Source organism: Microtus oregoni, unplaced genomic scaffold (genome assembly GCF_018167655.1).
Source record: "Microtus oregoni isolate MIOR12 unplaced genomic scaffold, Mior012 000004F_ref0000308, whole genome shotgun sequence".
NCBI lineage: Eukaryota > Metazoa > Chordata > Mammalia > Rodentia > Cricetidae > Microtus > Microtus oregoni.
The window spans coordinates 57,160,194-57,182,345 of record NW_024543063.1 but is presented as its reverse complement, the minus strand read 5'-3'; the positions used below and the strand labels follow the sequence as shown (position 1 = coordinate 57,182,345).

The following is a 22,152-nucleotide window of genomic DNA, read 5'->3' as shown; positions in this document are numbered from 1 at the left end:
TTACAGTGGGTGGTTAGGAATATTTATCCACTGAATAAATGTGCAGAGGTGCTAAAGGCTTGTCACAAACACCTCTACCAAATAAGTTTGTTTTGGAATGGAAGAATTAACAAATGAATTGATCTCTTTTTTAAAAAAAATATTATTTTTAAATTTGTGTGTGTCTGTGTATTTATCTGTGTGTGTCCATGTGTGTATATCTGTATATCTGTATATCTGACTCTACCACACAAGTGTATGTCTATGTCCATGTATGTCTGTGTGTGTATCTGTGAGCATGTCTGTGCATGTGTGTGTATCTGTGTGTGTGTGTGTGTGTCTGTGTGTGTATTTATTTGTCCCCATGTGTGTGTCCCCATGTCCTAAACTTGCTCCACAGCCTCCAAACAGCCTTGAGCATCTAATCATCCTGACTACCACACGTGTGTCAAGATTCAAGCATGTGCCATAGCAACAGGTTTTATGCAGTCCTGGAAATCAAACCCTGAGCTACATTTGCAGACTCCCATCATATAGATAGTGGTTTTTTTGAGGCAGGATTTCTCTGTGTAGCCCTGGTTGTCCTGGAACTTGTTCTGTAGACGAGACAGGTCTGGCATTCACAGAGATTCACCTACCTCTGCCTCACAAGTGCTGGGATTAAAGGCATGTGCCACCACCCAGCTCTAACCCCTCTGGGATGGGTAGTGGGGGTTCTCAAAACCCTTAAAGATGTGGACCCAGGACCTGAATGCCTAGAAAACTGCTATGTGACCTGTGCCGGCTCCCCTCCCTCTCTGGGCCTTATCCTTTTCCTCAAGACTATCAGGGTATAAGGAACTGAACTCCAAGTTCGCTCACTGGAGCATCCCAAAGAGCAGGCTATACAAGTGTCTGAGGGGTGGAAGGTGGTGTGAGGTACTGAGGTACAGTTTGAGTGGTCCAGGAAGCTACTGTCACACTCCAGAGGTTCTTGATCTTTCAGAAGACAGTAAAGGAGAGAGAGATTGGGACTCAGGTCCCTACCAGGCAAGAAGCCCATCTGCCTCTTTGACGTGCAGCAGCAAACCTCCAGCTTAGGTCACTGTGGACAGCAGGCTCCAGCAAGAGCTTGAAGCCACTATTTAATGGCCACTGTATTCTGGGTTCTCTATTTATAAGTGAGAGATAAAGTTTAGATGAACTTATCTGAGGCTGGAGGGGGATAAATGAAAGGAAGTATTATCATAGGAGGGTGCAAGTGCTCAAGGGCGGATGAGCAAAGGGTGGGGAGCCCTGGTCAAAGACCCAGAGCTGACCCCAGAGGAGGTCAGAGGTGCTAGGCAGGAAAGAGGTGGACCCTTGGAGCCAGAAAACCGCTGCTTCCTGGAAGCTCACGGGGGCTGGGCAAACACATATATAGGCGTGCAGGCTGTCCAGCCAGGCCACTGGCCACTGCTGCCGGGGCATCATGCTAGCTGTCACGCTCCTGAGCCTGGCCCTGCTAGGAAGTGCCTGTGCTTGCTCCACCAGCACCTCGTATGAGGCGGGCATTGTGTGCCGCATCACCAAGTCTGCCCTTCTGGTGTGTAAGTGCCTGCCTATCTCTGTCCTGTAGGGACGTCTGCTGGGATCAGAAGCCAGTACTGGAGTAGGGCTGTACCCTGGCAGCTTGGGGGTGAGGGCGGACAGGGAAGGGGAGAAGAGAGGGAGAAGGAAAGGGATGAGCTGTGACGAGGGCTCGCCTTTCTCCTCTGACTGCACACTCAAGATCAAAGTTGTTGGTCCCTGCTAGACTTCAAGGAGCCAAATGCATGGTTTTCTGAGGACCCTGAGTCAGTCTGCAGTCGAGAGAACCTGGGGGAATCAGGTTCAGGGCAAAGCTGGGGATTATGTGTCCTTGGTGATAGTAGCCCAACTATGGCCAGAGTCAGGCACCTGTCCTCAACTGCCGTGTGACCTCAGCTCTCCTGTGTTCTCTGGGACTCAGCCTGGTGAGGATGTAGGGAGCTTAAGTTGTGTTCTCTACACAGAATATTCCATATTAATCGTATTGGGAGCCAGGGGTCTGGGACCGCTGGAGCTAGAACAGAATCACGCAGCTCCTACGTGTTGGGAAGTCTAGCCTGGGGTAAGAACAGGATCTGGGGAAAAGTTCTGTGTTTCCTGAGTACTGCCCCACCTCAGTTTCCACCCAGAGGCCTGTCTCGGGGACACGGGCCTCTCCCAGAGAGGCTAGACAGTGGTCTGGGCTCAGTTGATGGAAGGTGAGGCGTGCCCAGCTCGCAGCCCTTCACTCAGCTCTCCTTCCAGTGAACCAGGAGACAGCCAAGGTCCTCCAGACAGCCTTCCAGAGGGCCTCCTACCCAGACATCAAGGGGGAGAGGTCCATGATGCTCCTTGGCCGAGTCACATATGGTCTGCACAAGTGAGTGGCGGGGCTGGGGCTGAAGGGGAAGGACTTGGGACACCCTGTGGACCCAGGGAGGAAAAACGGCAGGATTGATGATGCTCCGACCTGATGTGCCCTCCCCTGCTTTCAATTTGTCCAAGTGTAGGGGATCCCAGAGCAACTGGCATGAACTCACCTCCACAGCAGCCCCTGTGGGAGTCAGGCCTCGAGAACCTTCCAGCTGGGCTAGAAGGATAAGACAGAGACATAACAAGCACACTGAGGTTTCTTGGCCAGACTGTTCTGACTTGACTGGGATCATAGTCAGGCCCAAGATCAGGCTGTGGGCTTGATTTTTTTTAAACAATCTTTTCTCATTTTACATACCAATCCCAGTTCCCCCTCCCTCCCCCCTTCCCTCTCTTCCCACCTTCCCTCCACTCCTCCCTCCCCCCACCACCCCGCAATCCACTCCTCAGAGAGGGTAAGGATTTCCATGGGGAGTCAATAAAGTCTGACACATCACTTTGAGGCAGGACCAAGGCCCTCACCCCTCACTCTATTTAGGCTGAGCAAGGTATCCCTCCATAGAGAATGGGCTCCAAAAAGCCAGTTCATACACTAGGGATAAATCCTGGTCCCACTGCCAGTGGCCCCACAGACTGCTCAAGCCACACAACTGTCAAAAAGCAGCAGTTAGGTGCCACGAAGGAGGTGGCAGTGTCTTAACTGAATGTGCATTGTTAGGCCCAAGGGCCTCTTCCGTCCTTGTCAAGGGGAGTGCTAACCTTCTCTCCTTCCATACAACTCGGTCCTGATGCTTTTTAAGCTGTGTTTTACATTTTCATGATTGCATCTCCCTAAGAGCCCCCCTTTAACAAATAAGAAAAAGCAGACGGGGGTTAGGCTACACACACTGCAGCAGGCACAACTGAGCCGTAAGCTCAGCTCCTCGGACTCAGCTTTCAATGTGTCTAAGGCCCCAAACCTAGGAAGACACTGTTCTTGGACCTTATCTTTATTTTAAAACCAACGTTCTCTTCCCCAGACCCCTAAAACATACCCAGTACAACGATCAGTCCTATGTTGGAACAGGAACCTGCCCCTCTTTAGAGCCACTAGGGGGTGCTGGCCATGCTGGAATGACACTCTGAGGACACCTACAGGTGGAATGAGAGGGACACAGAGGCAGCCAGGGCTCTGTTTGACCTGGAGTGTCAGTTTGTCTTTCTGTATAATGAGGACAATGACACCCGTGTCCTGTGTCACAGCAAGCAGTGTCCTGGGAATTGTTAAAAGAGGTACAACCTTACCTGGGCGGTGGTGGCACATGCCTTTAATACCAGCACTCAAGAGGCTGAGGCAGGATGATCTCTGTGAATTGGAGGTCACCCTGGTCTACATTGCAAGTTCCAGGACAGCCAGGGCTACACAAAGAAACCCTGTTGAGAGAGAGATGGAGAGAGACAGAGACAGACGACAGACAGACAGACAGGCAGAGAGAGGCTTTAACACATTAGCTGCAGTCCTGACCAGATTGCCCGAGAATAGATTTCATTTCTATGTAAGTGTTGCCCACACAAGCAAGGCTAGATAATGGGGGATTGGGGATTGGCTGTGGCTGAAATCACTGTGTTCAATGGGATTCTTCACCCTGTTGTCTGTGAAGGGAGCAGAATAAAATGTAATGGGGAAGGAAAGGTCTGGGGAGATGGCTCAGTTTGTAAAATGCCTACCACACATGGAAGAGGATGAGTTCAGATCTCCAGCACCCATGGAAAAAGCAAATACAGGGGATGGCATGCACCTGTGTCTTAGTTAGGGATACCATTGCTAAGACGAAACACCAAGACCAAAAGCACTTGGGGAGGAAAGGGTTTATTTTGCTTAATTTCCACATCATAATCCATTAATGAAGAAAGTCAGGGCAGGAACCTAGAGGCAGGAGCTGATGCAGAGGCCACGGAGGGGTGCTGCTTACAGACTTGCTCCTCATGACTTGCTCAACCTGCTTTCTAATAGAATCCAGGACCACCAGCCCAAGGATAGCGTCACCCACAATGGCCTGGGCCCTCCCTCATCAATCACTAATTAAGAAAATGCCCTATGGGCTTACATACAGCCTGGTCTTTTTGTTTGTTTGTTTTGTTTTTCTAGACAGGGTTTCTTTGCATAGCCTTGGCTGCAATCTTATGGAGGCATTTTCTCAGATGAGGCTCCCTTCTCTCTGATGATTCTAGCCTGTGTTAAGTTAGCATAAAACTATCCAACACAACCTGTCAGAAAGATCCCTGGAGCTCACTGGCCAACTAGTCTAGACAATTGGTGAGTTCCAGGTTTAGTGAGAGACCCTTGTCTTCTAAACAATGTTGAGAAGATACCTGACATTGATCTCTGGTTTCCGCATATGCATATACATATGCATGCACCCACGCGAACACACACACCAGATGTGGTGGCACACACTTGGAATCCCAGTACTGGGGAACTGAAGACAGGAAGATCCCTGAGGCACAGTGGCCGGCCAGCCTAACCTAGGAGGTAAGTTCAAGGCCAGTGAGAGACTCTGTCTAAAACCAACAAACAAAAAAGGCAGATGGCACCAGAGGTTGTCCTCCGGCCTCCACATTCATATGCATGTCCACATGAACCTGTATACACAGGAACACACAGAGAGAGAGACACACACAGTCTCTCTCTCTCTCTGTCTCTGTCTCTCTGTCTCTCTCTCTCTCTCACACACACACACACACCAAAGAGAGAGAGAAAAAAATAACAAAAGGCCAAGCAGTAATACCTGGCTTTTCACTGCTAACATCTATCCCAGAGGTCTGTATAATGCAGGCTTTGAGGTAGGGCAGGCCTAACATGAAATTCCAGCTCCACAGAAGCCTCTGAAGTCACGCAAACTCTCTGGGCCACTCTACTTCAGATCGGCACTGCCGCAGTGACCATGTCCTGGCGTGGCTATGAGGATGAAGCCAGGACACACGCACAGATACTCAACAGTTCTTCCCCTCAGAGCACACTTCACATCTGTGGCAGTAGGTGGTTCACAAGGTCTCCCCAACAAGGACTAGGTCCCCCTCATCCATTCACTAGTGTCACTTCCAGGAAGCTTCTGTGTTCATGTCTTATTTGCTATCATAATAAGCAGTGTACATTTGGTGGCTTTAAGCTTATCTTGCAGTTGTAGAACAGGTGTCATTGAGCTACGTTTGAAGGGCTGGCATGAGCATTTCTGAGGTCATAGGGACGTGAGGTACTCTGCCCTGTGCAGTTTCTAGAGGCTGCCCCAGCCTAGGCTTCTGACACCTCGCTCTCTAAGAACATCGGGGCTGCATCCTTGCCCATCTTCCCTGGTCACATGTCTGCTCTTGCCTCCCCTTCCCACTGTCTAACAGTGGGACTTGTGATTAACTTACATCCACCCGGGAGACTTAGAGTCCTTCACACTTTAATGTCCCCACACCTGCATGATCCCCTCTGTGGATTAGGGCGTAATTTTTGAGTGGGGGTCTTTTTCCAGTCTTATACCCTCCCCAGCCTCTTAGGCAAAGTGAGGAGCACCTTTGGGTACTTTTCTGGAGACCCAGGTTCCTGGGCATTTAGCACCAGGACAGTAGGACAGGGCAGGGCCTATTGAGCTTGTGGCGAGGCAGGGACAGCCCCTTCTTGCCCACAGTGCCCTTCCTTACTATCATCTATCCTCATAGCATCCAGATCAGCCACCTGGCCATTGGCAGCAGCCAGGTTGAGCTGGTGGAGGCCAGATCTGTCGATGTCTTCATTCAGAATGCCTCCGCGACCTTCAAGGGGACCCTGAACTACGGCTACAAGGGCGCCTGGGGGTGAGCATTCCCAGTTGCTGTTGAACCACTTGCTGGCTTCTCTGTGACAATAAAGGAGCACAGGGATATTTTAGTGAGGGTGTTGGGCCCTGGTTTTTTGCAGGTTGAACATTGAGCAGTCCGTCGACTTTGAGATTGAGTCAGCCATCGACCTCCAGATCAACACGCAGCTGAGTATGCTGGCTCCTCTGGGAAGGTGGGAGGGACCAGGCTCAGGGATGGACAACCAAAGAGATGGGTGCTCTGAGGCCTCTGGAGGGACAAGCTGGGAAAGCTTGCGGGACAGGAAGCCCAGAGCTGGCCCAGCTTCTGGCTCCCTGACTGCCCATGGGTGCTGGCCGGTAGCCCAGGCTGCCTTCATGGGTGTTGGGTTCTCTGCAGCCTGTGATTCTGGCAGTGTGAGGACTAATGCCCCCGACTGCTCCATCTCCTTCCATAAACTGCTCCTGCACCTCCAAGGCGAGCGCGAGTAAGTCACCATCTCCGGGAACCCCTTCTTTTTCCCCAGTGCTGTTAGTGCGTCCCCTCCTCAGAGATGTCATTTCCAGTCCCTTCCCATTAGTGGGCCCTTAAAACTCAACAACAGCCACAGCTCCATTGCTGAGAATGCTTTATGGGATAAAGAGCGTTCTAAGCTCATTGCACAGAGAGGATCGCAAGGTTCAGAGAAGCCCCAGGATCCCAATCAATAACAAGTGTGGAAAGCGGAGGGGAGCTGGTGTCTGGGCACTGGAGAGAGCCATCTCTCAGCCCTTCAGCAAATGGGTTCATGCATGGATGCAGACTCCAGCATGCCCACATGCATGGAAGGTAAAGGTGTGATAGACAGGAAGTGGGCCCTCCAGGCAAAGCCTACCGTAGCAGTGGGGTTGACACTTTGGTTCCAGGCCTTCTGAGTCCAGTGCTCTCTGCTGTGAAGTGGGGATGCTCATGTCTACTTCCTGAGCTCTCTTGGAGGACTCCGAAGGCAGGGCAGCCCTGGATGCTGCTCAGCATACAGTAGGTGCCCAAAGCATGCACGTGACTACGTGGAGACTCACTGTGATGCTTGGTCCCCTCAGGCCTGGGTGGATCAAGCAGCTGTTCACAAATATCATCTCCTTCACCCTGAAGCTGGTCCTGAAGGCACAGGTAGGTGAAGCCAGACCAGTGTTGAGCCTGGGAACCTGCCTCCCGACTCATTCCCAGTGCATCCGCTCAGACACAGCTAGAAAGAGGTACTGCCTGCCTCTTCTCTGGCCTCTTCGCCTGCCTGATAAACAGCTTGAGCTGTCTACTCCAGGTCTGCAAGGAAATCAACGTCATATCCAACATCATGGCTGACTTTGTCCAGACCAGGGCTGGTGAGTTCTGTCCTCGTGGTTTATTGTGGGACATTGGGACAAACACTCCTTTATGTGACTTTTGTTGACCTGAGAGGCACTTCCTTTTGGAGGTGCAATTTTTTAAGCTGACCTTGCGTAAGACACTGAACCTCTCAGACTCAGTTTCCCTGTTGGTAATAGAGAGGTGATAACAGCATCTTACCCCACAGGGTAGCAAGGAAATTGACTGAAAAACAAATGGGAATTCAAAAAATACAAGACAACAGCTGGGCCGTTGCCAATGCTTATTGTCACAACTAGATTTATCAGCCTCCCGTTCTCCCAAGGCTAAGCGCAGCAGCAACTACGCATTCAGCAGAAAATAATGAATGGTGAGAAGGAGATCTCACCGAGGGGGCTGCAATCTCACCTTACCTTCCCACCAGGCCTAGAGCCATGGGGGAGCTCCCACGAGGCTGTATAACATGGAAGGAACCATTGGGACTGTGGTGCCCTGTAAGGACATTCCTACGTCACTGGAAGGAACAGAGAGAGAGGACTGGATACTGTAAGGATTGGGCAGTCCTGTCCTGTCTGGTACCAACAGACAGAGAGCCACGGTTAGTGACCTACTTCTCACCAACAGTCAGCTTCTAGCTAAGCAGTCCTCCTAGCCCTGTTTTACTAACGATGACTGGTTTATAAGCCGACAGGACACTCCCCACACTCCAAGCAAGAAGTAGAGGAGAGGATTCAAACAGCTGGTCCTTTAGCAATTGATCACTGGGCCTGGCCACACAGTCCTTGCTCCCTGAATAAGGGCAATAAATGCAGCGAAGCTCCAGGTCAAGTGGGGACCTCTGAAGGATGAGTTAGGAGGGGAGACCTCCACACAGCCCCAGGTGTCCTGGGCAGCATCCTAGCCTTCTGTCCAGGATGCAGAGTAGCCACACAGTGTGGGAGAGCCGGCTGCCTTCCCCACCACTGGGCAAACCTGGATTAGGAGCCTTCCTGCTTCTGTGAAACACGGGGTGGTCCTGTCCGTCAGGGAGAAGTGGAGGTGGGACAGAGACACAGAGCTCAGCTGGGCTGTGAGGCCAGGGTTCCATACCGACTAGCGGGGACCAGTGGCTATAGAGCCCCTGGGGACTGCAGATGCATCAGTGGTTTTTGTCAGCTGTAGCCCCCTCTTGGATGTGGGAGAAGATTAAGAAGAAAGATTAGAATCGTTCACAGTGTTGCAAGCTCGCTCGCTCACACGTTGGCACAAATGAATTAAATGAACACAGCCCTGAGATAGGTGCCATCCTCAGAGGTGAGGACAAGGGTCCCTAAGAGGGTTAGGTCATCATCAGCTGCTGCCACTCCCAGTTTGAGTCTGGGGTTACAGCCTGCGCCTGAACTCTGAACCCTTCTGCCCCAAGGCCTTCCTCAGCGTGAAGCTGCCCAGACAGACAGTCGCTGAGAGAAAAGAGTAGAATAGGGTCCACCCTTGGTTCTGGGACTGTTCCACAGAGGGGAGCTTCTCTCTGAAGCACTTAGGAGCAAAGAACCCCTCAACCAGGGCCAGCCCCATCTACAGGTCCATCTGACCCCTGCTTCCCCACAGCCAACATCCTCTCAGATGGAGACATCGGGGTGGACATTTCCTTGACAAGATCACCCGTCATCACGGCCACCTACCTTGAGTCCCATCATAAGGTAGGCACATTAAAGGGGGCAGGACTTCTCCTGTTGTACTCTCTTGGGTTTGGTCCTTACCCTCCACTTCCTTCCCCTAACTTTTATTCCATGGAAGTCAAATGTCCCTCATTACACCTCTATAAGACATTTTATAACATGGACAGAAAAGCAGGACCTTGGTCCATGTGCCCCATACCCTGATCAGCACTGACTCCATTACAAAATGTTTATTTGCCTTCTGGCCTCCCAAACCCTAGCCACTGCCCCCATAGGATCTGACGAAAACCCTGGGCTCCTATGACCTGAGACATGGGTCGTACTATTATAACAGAGACCCAAGAGAACAGCTTGACGCTCACAGCTAATCAGCCTCCTCGGGGAGCGGCCTGGGGGTTCTGGCCGATGCAGATGTGTCTGGCCGATGTGTCGGTGTGCACAACACAGCTGTATTGTGACTGAATACTGCACCCACTCTTTTCACACCCTACGGGCCTGGCCTTAATTAGATGGCCATCTAGTTGAGAAGGTCATTCCATGGAACTGTGAACCTGACTAAGGCCTGGGTGTTACAGAACTCTGAGAGTCACCATCTCTCCAAGGGGGCTTGTCCCTGGGAAAGTGACCAAAAGGAACACTTCAGGAGGGTGTGGATGCCCATGAAGACCCTCCACCACATGTGGTTGGCTGTTGTCAGTGGGCGCGAACTGCTAGTGGCTCATCTTCCTCACTCTGTTGGCTGGGGCTAGTGGCCATGGACTGTCAGCTCCCTGAAGGCACAGGGGTGGTAGCCAGGGTAGGAACATAGAGACCACGGTCCAGCTGCTCTGACTGCCATCTTTGGTGGAGTGCCAGCCTGGGAAGTGGTGACCAAGCCCACCTGACGCCTCACCCTGTGCTAGGAGCCTATCGGACACTTTAGCTGCAGCCGCTGAGTGCAGGTGTTCCTCAGTTTCCCCATCTGTCTTCGACAAGATGCTTTGCCTTCCAAAGCTCCGCTCTACTCCCTGAGCCCGGCTCCTGAGCCTGGCAGGGCTAAGGAGAAGAGCACCAAGTATACCAGTTTCTTCCAGGGCCATTTCATCTACAAGAACATCTCCGAGGTGCGCCCCCTCCCTTCCTTCTCACCCACGCTGCTGGGGGACACCCGAATGCTCTACTTCTGGTTCTCTGAGCAAGTCCTCGACTCCCTAGCCAAGGTCGCCTTCCAGGATGGTCGCCTCCAACTCAACCTGGCAGAGGCAGAGCTCAGGGTAAGGGGCAGGTTGGACAGCTGGGACAACCATGTGTGTGAGGGTCTACATGCATTCATCCCCACCCAGGGTTGGGGAGAGCCTAAAGGGAACTTTGGGTGTCGGTCAGAGGAGCCATGAACCACAGAAGCTGCAGCTATAATATGTATTCTAGCATTGTTTTGGTGCCCACTATGTGTGGTGTAAAAGAGTCACTGATCAATGAAACAGTAGACAGGCAGATGTAATTACAGATATTTTTGGCACATCGTGGTTATGCAAATTACCTGCTGTTAGCATTGCTGCTGCTGCCATTTTTGTTGCACTGGCTGCAGGTGAGTAGGGTTGCCACTCTGTGTATGCAAAAGCGTTCAGCCAAAAATAAGAAATCCAAAGAAGCCTGAGAGGATAGGTAGCTTATCCTTGACAGCTCAAGAGGTGACTCACAAGCCAGCACCTTCCACGGCTGCTTAGCTGGCTTACAGCCCACACCTGCCTGTGAATTAATGGGCGGGGGGGACTGGGCTCCTACAGGGAAGACAGCAAGGCCCCACAGCCTGGGTGTCACAAGCCTCCAGCTAGGTCAGGATTTCTTATACTATACCCTTCCCTGATCTAATCTGGGGGTTGAGTTTCAGGAGGGGTCCAATCCAGGACGTTGCACCCCAACTCTGAAGTGTCTTTCTGAGGAGTAACCCCACCCTCAATCACCTTTCTCTTGTAGGCAGTGCTAGAGACTTGGCACTTCAACCCTAAGCGGGAAATTGTTCCGGAGGTAAGTTCTTATTACTTGGGGTTTGGCTTATGCACCCCGATCCTGCCCCTACTTCAGGAGCTCCCCTATCCCCAGCCAGTCTCAGCAATGGGGACACACATATGAGCAAGGACAAGCTCCTGGGTGTCCAGTCTGAGCTAAGGCTGTCTACCTATCATCTCATTTGGAACTTCATAGAGCCCCGAGAGCCCGACACTGTAATGAGCGCCATTCTCCCACTGGACAGCCTAGTGAATGACAGGGCTGCCTGCGAGCCATGATGACTCTAAAGATTATATCCCGTACCCCTGCTCCATACCGAGTCCACAGGGTGGAGGGTCAGGGGGCCTGGACATTAGGCGGTGACTAGTCACTACTGACTCTGGACCCAGCCTCAGTGTGTGCTCTCTGAACATCACAGCTTTCCCTCTGCTGAGCGGTGATGTCTAATAAACCCGTTTCTCAAGGCAAGGCCCTAATCTTGAAGAGACCAAAGCCCTGTCTGGGTAAACTCCTCCAGCCTTCTCATGGACTCACTCCCCACCTGTTGGAGGGAGGCCGCTTGTTTGTTCTGGACACCCAGAATCAAAATAATCACACAGAAATTGTATTAATTAAATCACTGCTTGACCCATTAGCTCTAACTTCTTACTGGCTAACTCTTACATATTAATCTAACCCATTTCTATTAATCTGTGTATTGCCACATGGCTGTGGCTTACCAGGTAAAGTTCTGTCTGCCTCTGGCAGGGCTACATGGCTTCTCTCTGACTCCGCCCTTCTTTCTCCCAGCATTCAGTTTAGTTTTCCCCACCTAGCTAAGTTCTGCCCTGCTATAGGTCCAAAGCAGTTTCTTTATTCATTAATGGTAATCACAGCATGCATACAGAGGGAAATCCCACTTCACCCACCCACTGTGGTGGTTGCTTGGGTATTTTCACACCACCCTAAATTTTCTAGGTGCTCTCCCAGCTTCCTGCCCCCTCCCTTTCCACAAACTCAGTAACTCTCTGTAACTGCTTCACCCAGAGTGGCCCCAACAGAGCTCCCTTCTGCTGCTGTCCCAACTCACCCCCTCCTGCTCCTCCTTGGGTGTCTTCCAGGCCTAGCAGCGCCATCATGACATCCACGCTACTGTAGAGTTCGTCTGTCCACTTCTCTTGGTTCCCATTCCCAACCCCGGGCCCAGCTACTGTGGGGGTCTCTGCAACCTCAACAGGAACAGGCTGCAGAGAGATGAGCGGCGGGAGGCAAGACAGTTCAGTTCAACACAACTCAGTAGCCGTTGTTGGTACAAACTTCTGGAGTCTGTCCCTGAGGGTTTATTTTAGGCATCTTCAAGCGTAGCACAATCTAGTGGAAACTATTCTGCTGCTAATTAACTCAATTCCACGCGCACAACAAAGCATACATAAATCTCCTTGAGCGAAGTAAGTTAAACCCAGGCCAGAAGAGGCTTGGTTCTGTAAATTGAGGGGGAAAGCACGATGTGGTATGTATTTATGTTAAATGTTCAGCTCAGGAAGTCCTGCACCTTGCCAGACAGAATCACAAATGCATCCTTCAGTCCTGGCTTTCACGGATTGCGCTTTGCTCCGTTTACTTCCTGTGTGGCTACTATCGTCGCTGCTGTTGTCTGAGGACAGGGCTTCACCATATGGAAGGCTCGTGCTAGCCTTAAATTTTGCGTGTAGCCGAGGCTGCTCTCAGGTTTTTGACCTTGCTGCCGCTGGGATTGCAAGTGTTCACCACCATGCTTGGGCCCTCCTCGTCTGCACCTCTACGCCACTTGAGCCATGTGGTTTCCTCCATGTGGTTTCCTTTGGCGAGGGTAGTCTCAGTATTTCTCCCACAGACAGGAAATGGCTTGCTCCCAGCTGTGCTCCTCACCAGTTTCAGAGACCACCAAAGCTCAGGGACGCGCGCACCTCAGTGCCAAACCCTCTACAGTGTCTCGGGGCTTCGCTGCGTACAGCTTCACCCCTCAACTGAGTCCCAGCTTCACTTCTCAGCTGGGTCCCCGGAAAGCCTGTCTCCAGAGCCTAGGATTGAGTTCAGCTTTGTGTTAGGTAAAGCTTCTTATTTGGGGCACTCACTGGCCTAGTGGAGCATTTGGGAGAAGCTGCTGGCCCAGTCCCATTGGCTGCCGGTTCTACAGCTCGGCTCAGCTGACCAGCCCCCTGCCTTCCTTGCGTGAGCAAAGCTCCACCCACAGGGCCTTTGCTGGCTCTTCCGTCCTCCCTCCCCCTTCCCCCACCTGATTCTTTTCCGTCTATGGGGTGGGCCTCTCCCACCTCCTGGTCTAAGTCAGATCCTTTGTCCAAGACTCTTGTACCCTGGGCCTGGTCCCTCTCCCCTTTCACATACTCTAATTGTAATTGTACGCTTCGTTTGGGGATTCTAGAACGAGTGCTGGGCTTTGCTGGTAGAGACCAGGTGTGTTTGGCTCTCTGCTTGAATCCAGTTCCTGATCAGAGCTGAAGTTAGTAAGGTTACCACAAATATCATTAGAAACAACAGCAGGCTGTTAAAGTCGTCCCCCCCCCCCCCCTCTCTCTCTCTCTCTCTCTCTCTCTCTCTCTCTCTCTCTCTCTCGTGTGTGTGTGTGTGTGTGTGTGTGTGTGTGTGTGTGTTGTGTTTTCTAGACAGGGTTTCCCTGTGTAGTTCTGACTGTCCTGGAACTCGTTCTGTAGACCAAGCTGGCCTCTAACTCAGACTCACCTGCCTCTGCCTTCTGAATGCTGGGATTACGAGCATGTACCACCATATCAGGCTTAAAAAAAGGCAACCCTCCCACCCCCCCCACCCCCCCAAAAAAAACCACCTCTTTATTCTTGTCGTCACCTCTACTGGGTCCCCAGTAGGACCAGCTCTCGGCTCTGTATGTTGGCGATCTCATTTATTCCCCACTGTTGTCACCCCTATTTCACAGATCAGGAAAAGTGAGGCCCACAAAGCTAAGTGACTGTGTCCCTCTCATGCCCCTGGAGGTGGCAGAGAAGCAGCAGTATTTGCTGTCCCCCATACAGATAACAAAACCGAGGGCCTGAGGGGGGGCAAAAGTCTTAACTTATTCTAATTTTTAACGTATACTTACTTCCATGTATGTGAGTGTTTTCCCTGCATGTTTGTATGTCTGCCACATATGTGCCTGGTGCCCACAGATTTCAGAAGAGGGAGTGAGATCCCGTGGAATGGAATTACAGACTGATGTGAGCCCATGTAGGTGCTAGGAATCAGGTCAGGGTCCTCTGGAAGAGCAGCCAGCTCTCTTAACTGCTGAGCCGGTCTCTCCAGCCAAACGCTAATGTCTTGCCGTGTCACTGTTAAGTGAGTATTGAGGTGCAGCTCAGAGCCTGAGCCACTGCCCCAAGCTGTTTATACTCACCCCGGACTCCCGCCAGTCTGATCCCTCCAGCCTCTGAGGGCAGTAACCACAGCCCTTCTGATGGTTTCTTCTGTTCCATGGGATCCCCGTCTCTCCACAGCTGTTCAGTGGCTTCCTCACTAGCCCCAGCCGAGCCACCGTCCACTGCCCGAGGAGGCCCACAATCTCCTGCCAGAACAAAGGTGTCGTGGTCAGTTCTCCTGTAGTGATGGAATTTATCTTCCCACACAAGGATGGGCAAGATTCCGTAGCTCACACTTTTGAAGAGGTGAGATGGGTGCAGGGGTTTGGAGCACCGGCCCCCGTCTAAATCTATCGATTCTTTCCACCACCTCTGCCGGGATTCACTGTTTCCTACCCATGGCTCATGTTCATCGAAGCTGTGGGACCTGAGCCAGGAGGTGGTCGACAAGATGTTCCAGCTTTACTGGTCCTCCCCTGAGCGGAGCACTGACACACAGATATTTGTCATTTAGGTCTCAGACTGTCACCATCTGCCTCTGTCCGCATCCTCTCAGATCATATGGATTTCCTGTTTCCCATGTTGTGGGTTTTAGGAAAAAAGCATAGTGTGTGTACATGCTGGCCTTGTCGCCAAGAATCCCATGTAAGGTCAGGGGTGGCACCACAATCAAGGACACACTGGCATTTCTCCTTGTGTCACAGCCACATAAAACAAGGCCAGGACTGGTGACCAAGCCCCCTCTGAGTGGCTACATTTCATAAACTCAGAAACATGAGCGTGGATGCTAGGATAGTTGTAATGAAGGCGCTGAGGGTTAGTCTGGTTTCCTCAGTGTTTTCTAGTAGCTCAGTCTCTAAAGATAGCAGGCAGGATGTCTACTCCTATAATCTCACTGTTGGAAGGCTAGGCTAGGACTGTGCATTAAAGATAATCCTGGGCTAACAGGGGACCCTGACTGGGAAAAAAACCACACCCCCAAATCAAAAAATACCCCCCCCAATCCTAAAGGCAAAAGTAGTGAAGCCCATCACAGAAATGCTGACATTTGAAAGAAGAAGCTCAATGACACACAGGCCCAGGGCCCAGGACCGCACCCCATCTCCATGGAGACAGATGGTTTCCTTCTGACAAGTTCCTCAAAAACAGCAACAAACTAACTCCTTAGTTAAATGCTTTAATCTCATAAAAGTACTTCAATTAGGCCAAAGAGACGACTCAGTTCAGTTCTTGGGACCCACACAGCAGAAGGAGAAAATCAGCGGGTGGGGGTTACTCTCTGGCCTGCCACGTTCATAATGTCCTACACACGGACGAACACACACCAAATAAACAAAAACGAGATGAAATTTTACACGTTTGATGCACTTGTGCACACATACACACACGCAGACACACAGACACGGACACAGACACGCACACAGACACACACACAGACATACAGAGAAATACACACACACAAAGACACACAGAGAAATATGCACACACAGACACAGACATACACAGACATGCACACACACAGGCACACAGAGAAATATGCGCACATACACACATAGACAGACAGACATGCACACAGACACACAGAGACACACAGAAATACACACACAGTGACACAGAGAAATACACACACAGACATACACAGACATGTACACACACAGGCACACAGAGAAATACGCACACAAGCATTTCCAACTCACTCCTTGTTCTTAATGCTGGGGCTCCTGACCAAGGGAACAGTCCTGGAGATGCAGCTATCCAGGGTTCTGGATCTCCAGAGTGTGAAAATGCAAACACAGTGGCTGCTTGCAGAGGATGCCTCAGCTCTCCTGAAGGATGGCTATGCTTTGGAGGTGGGGGATAGAAGCGGTTTGCGAAAGTCTTGGTGATTGGTCATTTCAGACCTACCAGGAAGAAGCGGTTGGGTGTGTGAACAGGACCAGGGTCCTACATCCAAAGCCACAGGTGCTGGGCAGCTTTCTTCAGTTTTGCCTTTTCAATCCCCTCCTCTGCTGTGGAACTCTGGATCTGTGCGTCCTTGGCAGATGCTCCCTGACAGAACTCCTCCAGCCTTATCCCCACCCCACCCCCGCCCCGCTTCCTCTGTGTTCATGTGGTACATTCATATGTATGTGCTCCTGTGTGTACACGTGTGTGCACACCCAGATGCTGGAGGTGGCACTGGGTATTTTCTCTACAGCTCTGCGCCATTTTCTTCCTTTTCTTTTGGTGGTTTGTTTTGGTTTTTTGAGAAAAGAGTCATACTATATGGCTCTGGCTGGCCTAGAACCCAGAGATCTGCCTGCCTCTGTCTCCAGAGCACTAGAGTTAAAAGTGTATGCCACCACACCTGGCTTGTATCTTATTTTTTTTGAAGCAGGGTCTCTCACTGAATCTAGAGCTTGCAAAGATAGCAGGCCCCAGAGATTCTCTTAGCTCTGCCCTCCCAGGTGCTGGGATTAAAGGCGCATGCTACCACCACCCAGCTCCAGGCCCTGCTTTGAATGTGGGAGCCAAGGATCAAACTCTGCTCCTCATGTTTGCTCTCCAAGCACTTCACCAACTGAGTCACCTCCCCAACAGCATCCCCAAATTTTGTTTTGTTTTGTTTTTCGAGACAGGGTTTCTCTGTCGCTTTGGAGCCTGTCCTGGAACTAGCTCTTGTAGACCAGGCTGGCCTCAACCTCACAGAGACCTGCCTGCCTCTGCCTCCTGAGTGCTGGGATTAAAGTCATGTGTCACCACCTCCTGGCTTTTTCCTGTTTTGTTTTGTTTTTATAAATGCCATTGCTTTATAGGATGTATTTGATGCAAAAACGTCTCATATTGCCATCTTAGTTAACTCTCTAAAATAGTTTCTTTTAGTTCTTTTCTTTGAAGTCCTTTTCTGCTCTCCGGACACCACAGAGGCTTTTTATCCTGTAAATTTATGTTTTCTTTCGTCATTCATGTTTGTGTTTTATCTCCATTTGCAGTGCTGAGGATGGAACCTGGGGCAGGCCAGGCAAGCAGTCTATCACTAAGCTATGTCTCCAGCCTTCCATTAGTTTTCAGAAGACCAGTGGCTCAGCCTGCTCCCATTGTTCCTCAGGACCCCTGCTCCTCATGCCTCTCTGTGCAGGGCAGAGAGTAGAGAGCTCTGCTTCCAGGAGGGCCCGGCTCAGAGCTTCTTCTTTCTCTCCCCAGGATATTGTTGCTACCGTTCAGGCCTCCTACTCCAAGAAAAAGCTCTCCTTAAGCCTTGTGGATTTTCAGTATGTCTTCTGGCTCGGGGGAAAAAGGGTGGACTCGGCAAGCATGTCTTGACCCTGTGATGTCAAGCCCGGGGCTAGGACCTGGGTGGGGTGGTGGGGGTCTGTGGCTGGTTCCTTTGAGAACTTAGGAGCCCTCCCTAGTGTCAGCATCGGAAGGGAGAAGAATCACTGTGGAGAGAGGGTCTGGCCTGGCCTGACCCGTGCGAAGGCTGGGTGGCTGGGAGGCAAATAGAGAGAGAGGGTTCTGAAGGGTAGAGGCCTTGGGCATAAGAGAGGAGCACAGAGAAAGGAAGATGCTGTGGTTCCAGTCCGAAGTAGGACTAGATTTCCACCCCCTCCTTTTCTCTTTGTGTCTGTGGTTGGGTGCTGAGGATGAAGCTGGAGGCCTTTGGTGTGCTAAGCAAGTGTTCCACGGATGAGTTATGCTTCACGCCATTGCTTTTTTGAGACAGGATCTTGTTGTATATCCCAGGCTGTCTAGGAAAGAGTGCTAGGTTATGGGTATATGTCAACATGTTCGACTAATATGAAGTCGTTCTAACTTTCCATTTCCTCCTCCTTTCTCTTGTTTCAGGATTAAACCAAAGACTACCTCCAACATGGCTGAGGTAGGTAGTCTTGGAAGAAATAAGTTCTGGGGGAAAGCAGGTGGAGGATGTAAAAAAAAGGGGGGGGGCAATATAACTCTTCTGGGTCTCTTGTGTAACTTTTCTCCTGCTCTCTGCCAGAAGGAACATTGTTTTTACAGAAATGGGATTGTTCGGGGGAGACTTAAATTAGAAGGCAGGGGAATGCTGGATAGGTAGCCTCTCCTGGAGGCCAGTTTCCCTTCTGTGGAATGGGATAACAGCCATAGCCTAGAAGGGGCCTCTGGGAAGGAGCCGAGCGTCTGGGTTCAGATGTACATTCTTATGGGCTGTGAATGAGTGCGTGTTGAGGCTTTGTGGCCATCTGCCTCATGGTCACCTCTGTGATCTGAAGAGCATTCACCATGGGCCTCTGATCGACAGAGCTCCAAGTCCATCCAGAGCTTCCTGCAGTTGGTGGTCTCTACAGTAGGCGTCCCCGAGGTCATGTCTCGTAAGTGTGGGGCCCAGGAAAGGAGGGGTGGGTGTCTGGCTTTACCTTGTTCCCACTTCTAGATTGTTCATTGCAGAGAGCCCTCCCAAACAGAGCCTGAAGTACTTCTCTCAAACCACTGGGTGTCTGCAGTCTCTTTCCAGGTGGCACTGTGTAATGCGGTCAGATCCACAGACCCCTGATTCTGGCTCTCACTGACAGCATTGTCTCTGCCTCCTCACTGTTGGCTAAATCCACTTTAGGAACCCAGTTCTCAGCCAGCTGTGGTGGTGCACACCTTTAATCTCAGTGCTTGGAAGGTAGAAGCATGTAGATCTTCTTGGGCTTGAGGTCAGCCTGGTCTGAATAATGAGTCCCAGGACACTCAGGACTATGTAGAGAGACCTTATCTCAAAAGAGCAAAAGATAAAATAAAAATAAGAACACAGGTCTCCCAGTGGCAACTGGATATGTCAGGAAAAAAAAAAATCCTGACAGCTGGAGGTAGCCACTTAGTGGGAGCCCAGGGTAAACCTCAGTTTCCCTTCCTATAAAATGAGATTTACTGATCCCCAGATTACCTGCGAACCCTGGCATTGTAGGATCTCTGTTCGTTTGTAGCGGCTCCAATGGTAGCCTCTCACACAGGGGTGTGTAGAAGACACCTTAAAGGAGGCCCTGTGAGGAACTGTGTTCTCGTCCACACAAGGAGGCATAGTCGGCTACACCCTCACTCTGAATATCTGCTGATCTACACGTCTTTGGTAGACACAGAAAGAAGAGAAACTATGTGTCTGGTCTCTTTCTCAGCCTCAGTTTCCCCCACCAATATGGTTATGCTAAAGCTATGGGAACACTGGATATGATGGTGCAGGCCTGTCGTGACATCTGTCTGGGAGGCCAAGGCAGGAGGAGGATCGCAAAAGGAGCAAACCCCTGTCTGGGTTATGGAGCAAGTTCAGGCATTGCCTGAGCAACTTAGTGTGACCTAGGAGAGAGAGGGAGACCAGTACTGTGAGGCCCCAGGTTCAATCCCAGTACTCTAGAAACTAGAAAATAAATGAATCACAGACAGAGGAATAGACGGAGAGATTTTCTGTGTGGCTGCAAAGTACTGAGAAGCTCCGGGTATGAGGAGTGACGACTAGGGAGAGGCAGCTGCAGCAGGGTGGCTGAGAGAGGCTCACAGAACACCATCAGTGCCAGCCTTTCCCTCTGGGACTACCTAGATGCTCCAACCTGGGCCTGGGGCTGGGTCCTGCTTCCCCAAAAGAGCTGACTTGGCTCCCTCCCCTGCCTAGGGCTGGAGGTGGCCTTGACAACCCTCATAAACAGCAAAGGCCTGGACCTTTTCGACATCATCAACCCTGAGATCATCACTCGTGATGTGCGTATGGAGTCGTCCATAGCCCCATCTCTTGGACAGACAGTCAGATAATGTTCACATTTGATTTCTATTGCTGGGATAAAACACTGGCCAAAAGCAGTTCGGAGGAGGAGAGCTTGATTTCAGTTTACAGCCCATCACAGGGGGACGTCAGGGCAGGGACTTGAGGCAGAAACCCTGGAGGGATGCTGTTTGCTGGGTCTCTCAAGCCCATGCTTAGGTAACTGTTTTACATAGCCCGGAACTACCCACCCAGTGCTGAGCCAACTTACATCAATTAACCATCAAGACAGTGCCCCACCCCCTACCCAGACATGTCCACATGCTAACCTGATCTAGGCCAGTCCTGGGTGAGATTTCTCTCAGATGACTCTAGACTCAGAGTGTTTGGTAGCTACTAGAAAGCATCTCTCTCCTGGTGGCTCAGGAGCCAGCACAGCCTGCCCCTGTCTCCTGCAGGGCTTCCTGCTGCTGCAGTTGGACTTTGGCTTCCCAGAGCACCTGCTGGTGGACTTCCTACAGAGCCTGAGCTAGGAGGCATGGCAGGGCTGGGATCAGAAGCGTGTGCCCAGCTTACAATGGGACCAGAACATCCGAATGCTGGCATCTCTCGTGTGTGGCTCAGAGAGGGCAAGGAGATGGGGACTGGATCCCTGCTTCCCCAGTTATTAAGGCTGCTGCCATTAAATGCTCTGTGCAGGATCTGAGAATGTCCTTCTTGGGAAGAGGAACAAGGGGGCAGAGGATGGGAGGGACATATCTTAACCATTATGCCCATGTGTCGAGCCAATCTGTGACAGCGCCCTGTGATAGGTGCCCCTGCTTGCAGCTCTCCAGAGCCAGCCTCTGTGGAATATGTTGACATCGCCCCCACCCTCTAGCAACTGCTTTCCTAGCTCACATGGTGTGTGTGCACTGCGTGTACTACCCTTGATTCAGACTGGAAGCCCGAGGGACACCAAGTGGCCAAGGCATATATAACACACCCATCCGTTTCCACAGCATCAAGGCGCATACTCCATCTGGATACAGGGTAGGGAAGGTAACATGCTGGGGGATGTGAGGAGTTCAGAGTCTGGCTGGGCAGAATGCCACAATGACAGACTTGTCACATTGATACCCCGGGGTGCCACAAAAGTAGGAGGGACCCCACCCGAGATATCATCAGGGTCCGAAGAGGAAGCACTCCATTCTAGCAGGTGTCCACTCCTCCTACAGGGTACAAAGAAAGTTCCGATTGGCTAAGCACTCAAGCCCTGACTGAGTTACTTTGTAGCAGGTTTTCATACCAGGGAAGATCACATCCAGGGTGGAAGCCATACCTGAACATACACCTTCATCTTCTAGGAGTCAGGGACAGAGGGGCTACTTAAGTCACATCTTAAGGGCTGAGCAGGAATTTAACTAAGGAGCCACATGAAAAGGGGTGCTAGAGCCAGAGGGGTCATGAGGGGTCTAGAAGCATTCGTTCACTCCCTAACTTAGCGACACAGCAATCGCTTCGTTCCCTGGCCTCAGCATTGTTGTCATGCTGATTGCTCTGCAGAAGCCAACGACTGGACCTAGATCCCTGGGCACATGTGTCCCAAAGCCACACACTGGTCAGGGAAGAGAATCTCCCATCCTGATCCCTCACCCCCCAAGTGTGAGGGTTGACAGCCTTTTGTTCCCCACCATCAAAGCTCCCATGCTCTCCTCTGACTAGCTTCCTTCCTGAGTCCAAATGGAGCTCCTGACTCATCCCCTGTGCCATGTGGTTCCCACACGGCAGGGTGGGGGAGACGGAAAGCCAAGTGGATGGGAGAATCCAAGGTGGTAGGGAGCAAAGGCCTTTGTAGAGGTCTGGCTTCCCACAGAAGAGGAAGATAGGGCCTCCGGATAGGTAAATCAATTCAACTTTAATGCCAAACAGAAGGTTCCCTGGGCAGACTTCT

The 22,152-nt window shown here is 51.3% G+C and overlaps 1 protein-coding gene and 1 non-coding gene across 2 annotated transcripts; one reads left to right on the top strand and one right to left on the bottom strand.

Annotated features, from left to right (window-relative positions):
- Positions 1–1,414: 1,414 nt before the first annotated feature.
- LOC121447188 (cholesteryl ester transfer protein) lies at positions 1,415–20,920 on the top strand. Its single transcript, XM_041650299.1, has 16 exons — positions 1,415–1,547; positions 2,272–2,386; positions 6,067–6,201; positions 6,305–6,375; positions 6,583–6,670; positions 7,263–7,332; positions 7,484–7,544; positions 9,115–9,206; positions 10,259–10,438; positions 11,142–11,192; positions 14,660–14,827; positions 17,705–17,772; positions 18,347–18,380; positions 18,783–18,852; positions 20,133–20,218; positions 20,678–20,920. The coding sequence occupies exons 1-16, from the start codon at positions 1,430–1,432 to the stop codon at positions 20,750–20,752; spliced, it is 1,482 nt and encodes a 493-aa protein (XP_041506233.1). The 5' UTR covers positions 1,415–1,429; the 3' UTR covers positions 20,753–20,920.
- On the bottom strand, positions 3,035–3,160 carry LOC121447736. The gene has a single exon (XR_005974259.1). It is a non-coding gene; the product is annotated as a U6atac minor spliceosomal RNA (small nuclear RNA).
- Positions 20,921–22,152: the final 1,232 nt, after the last annotated feature.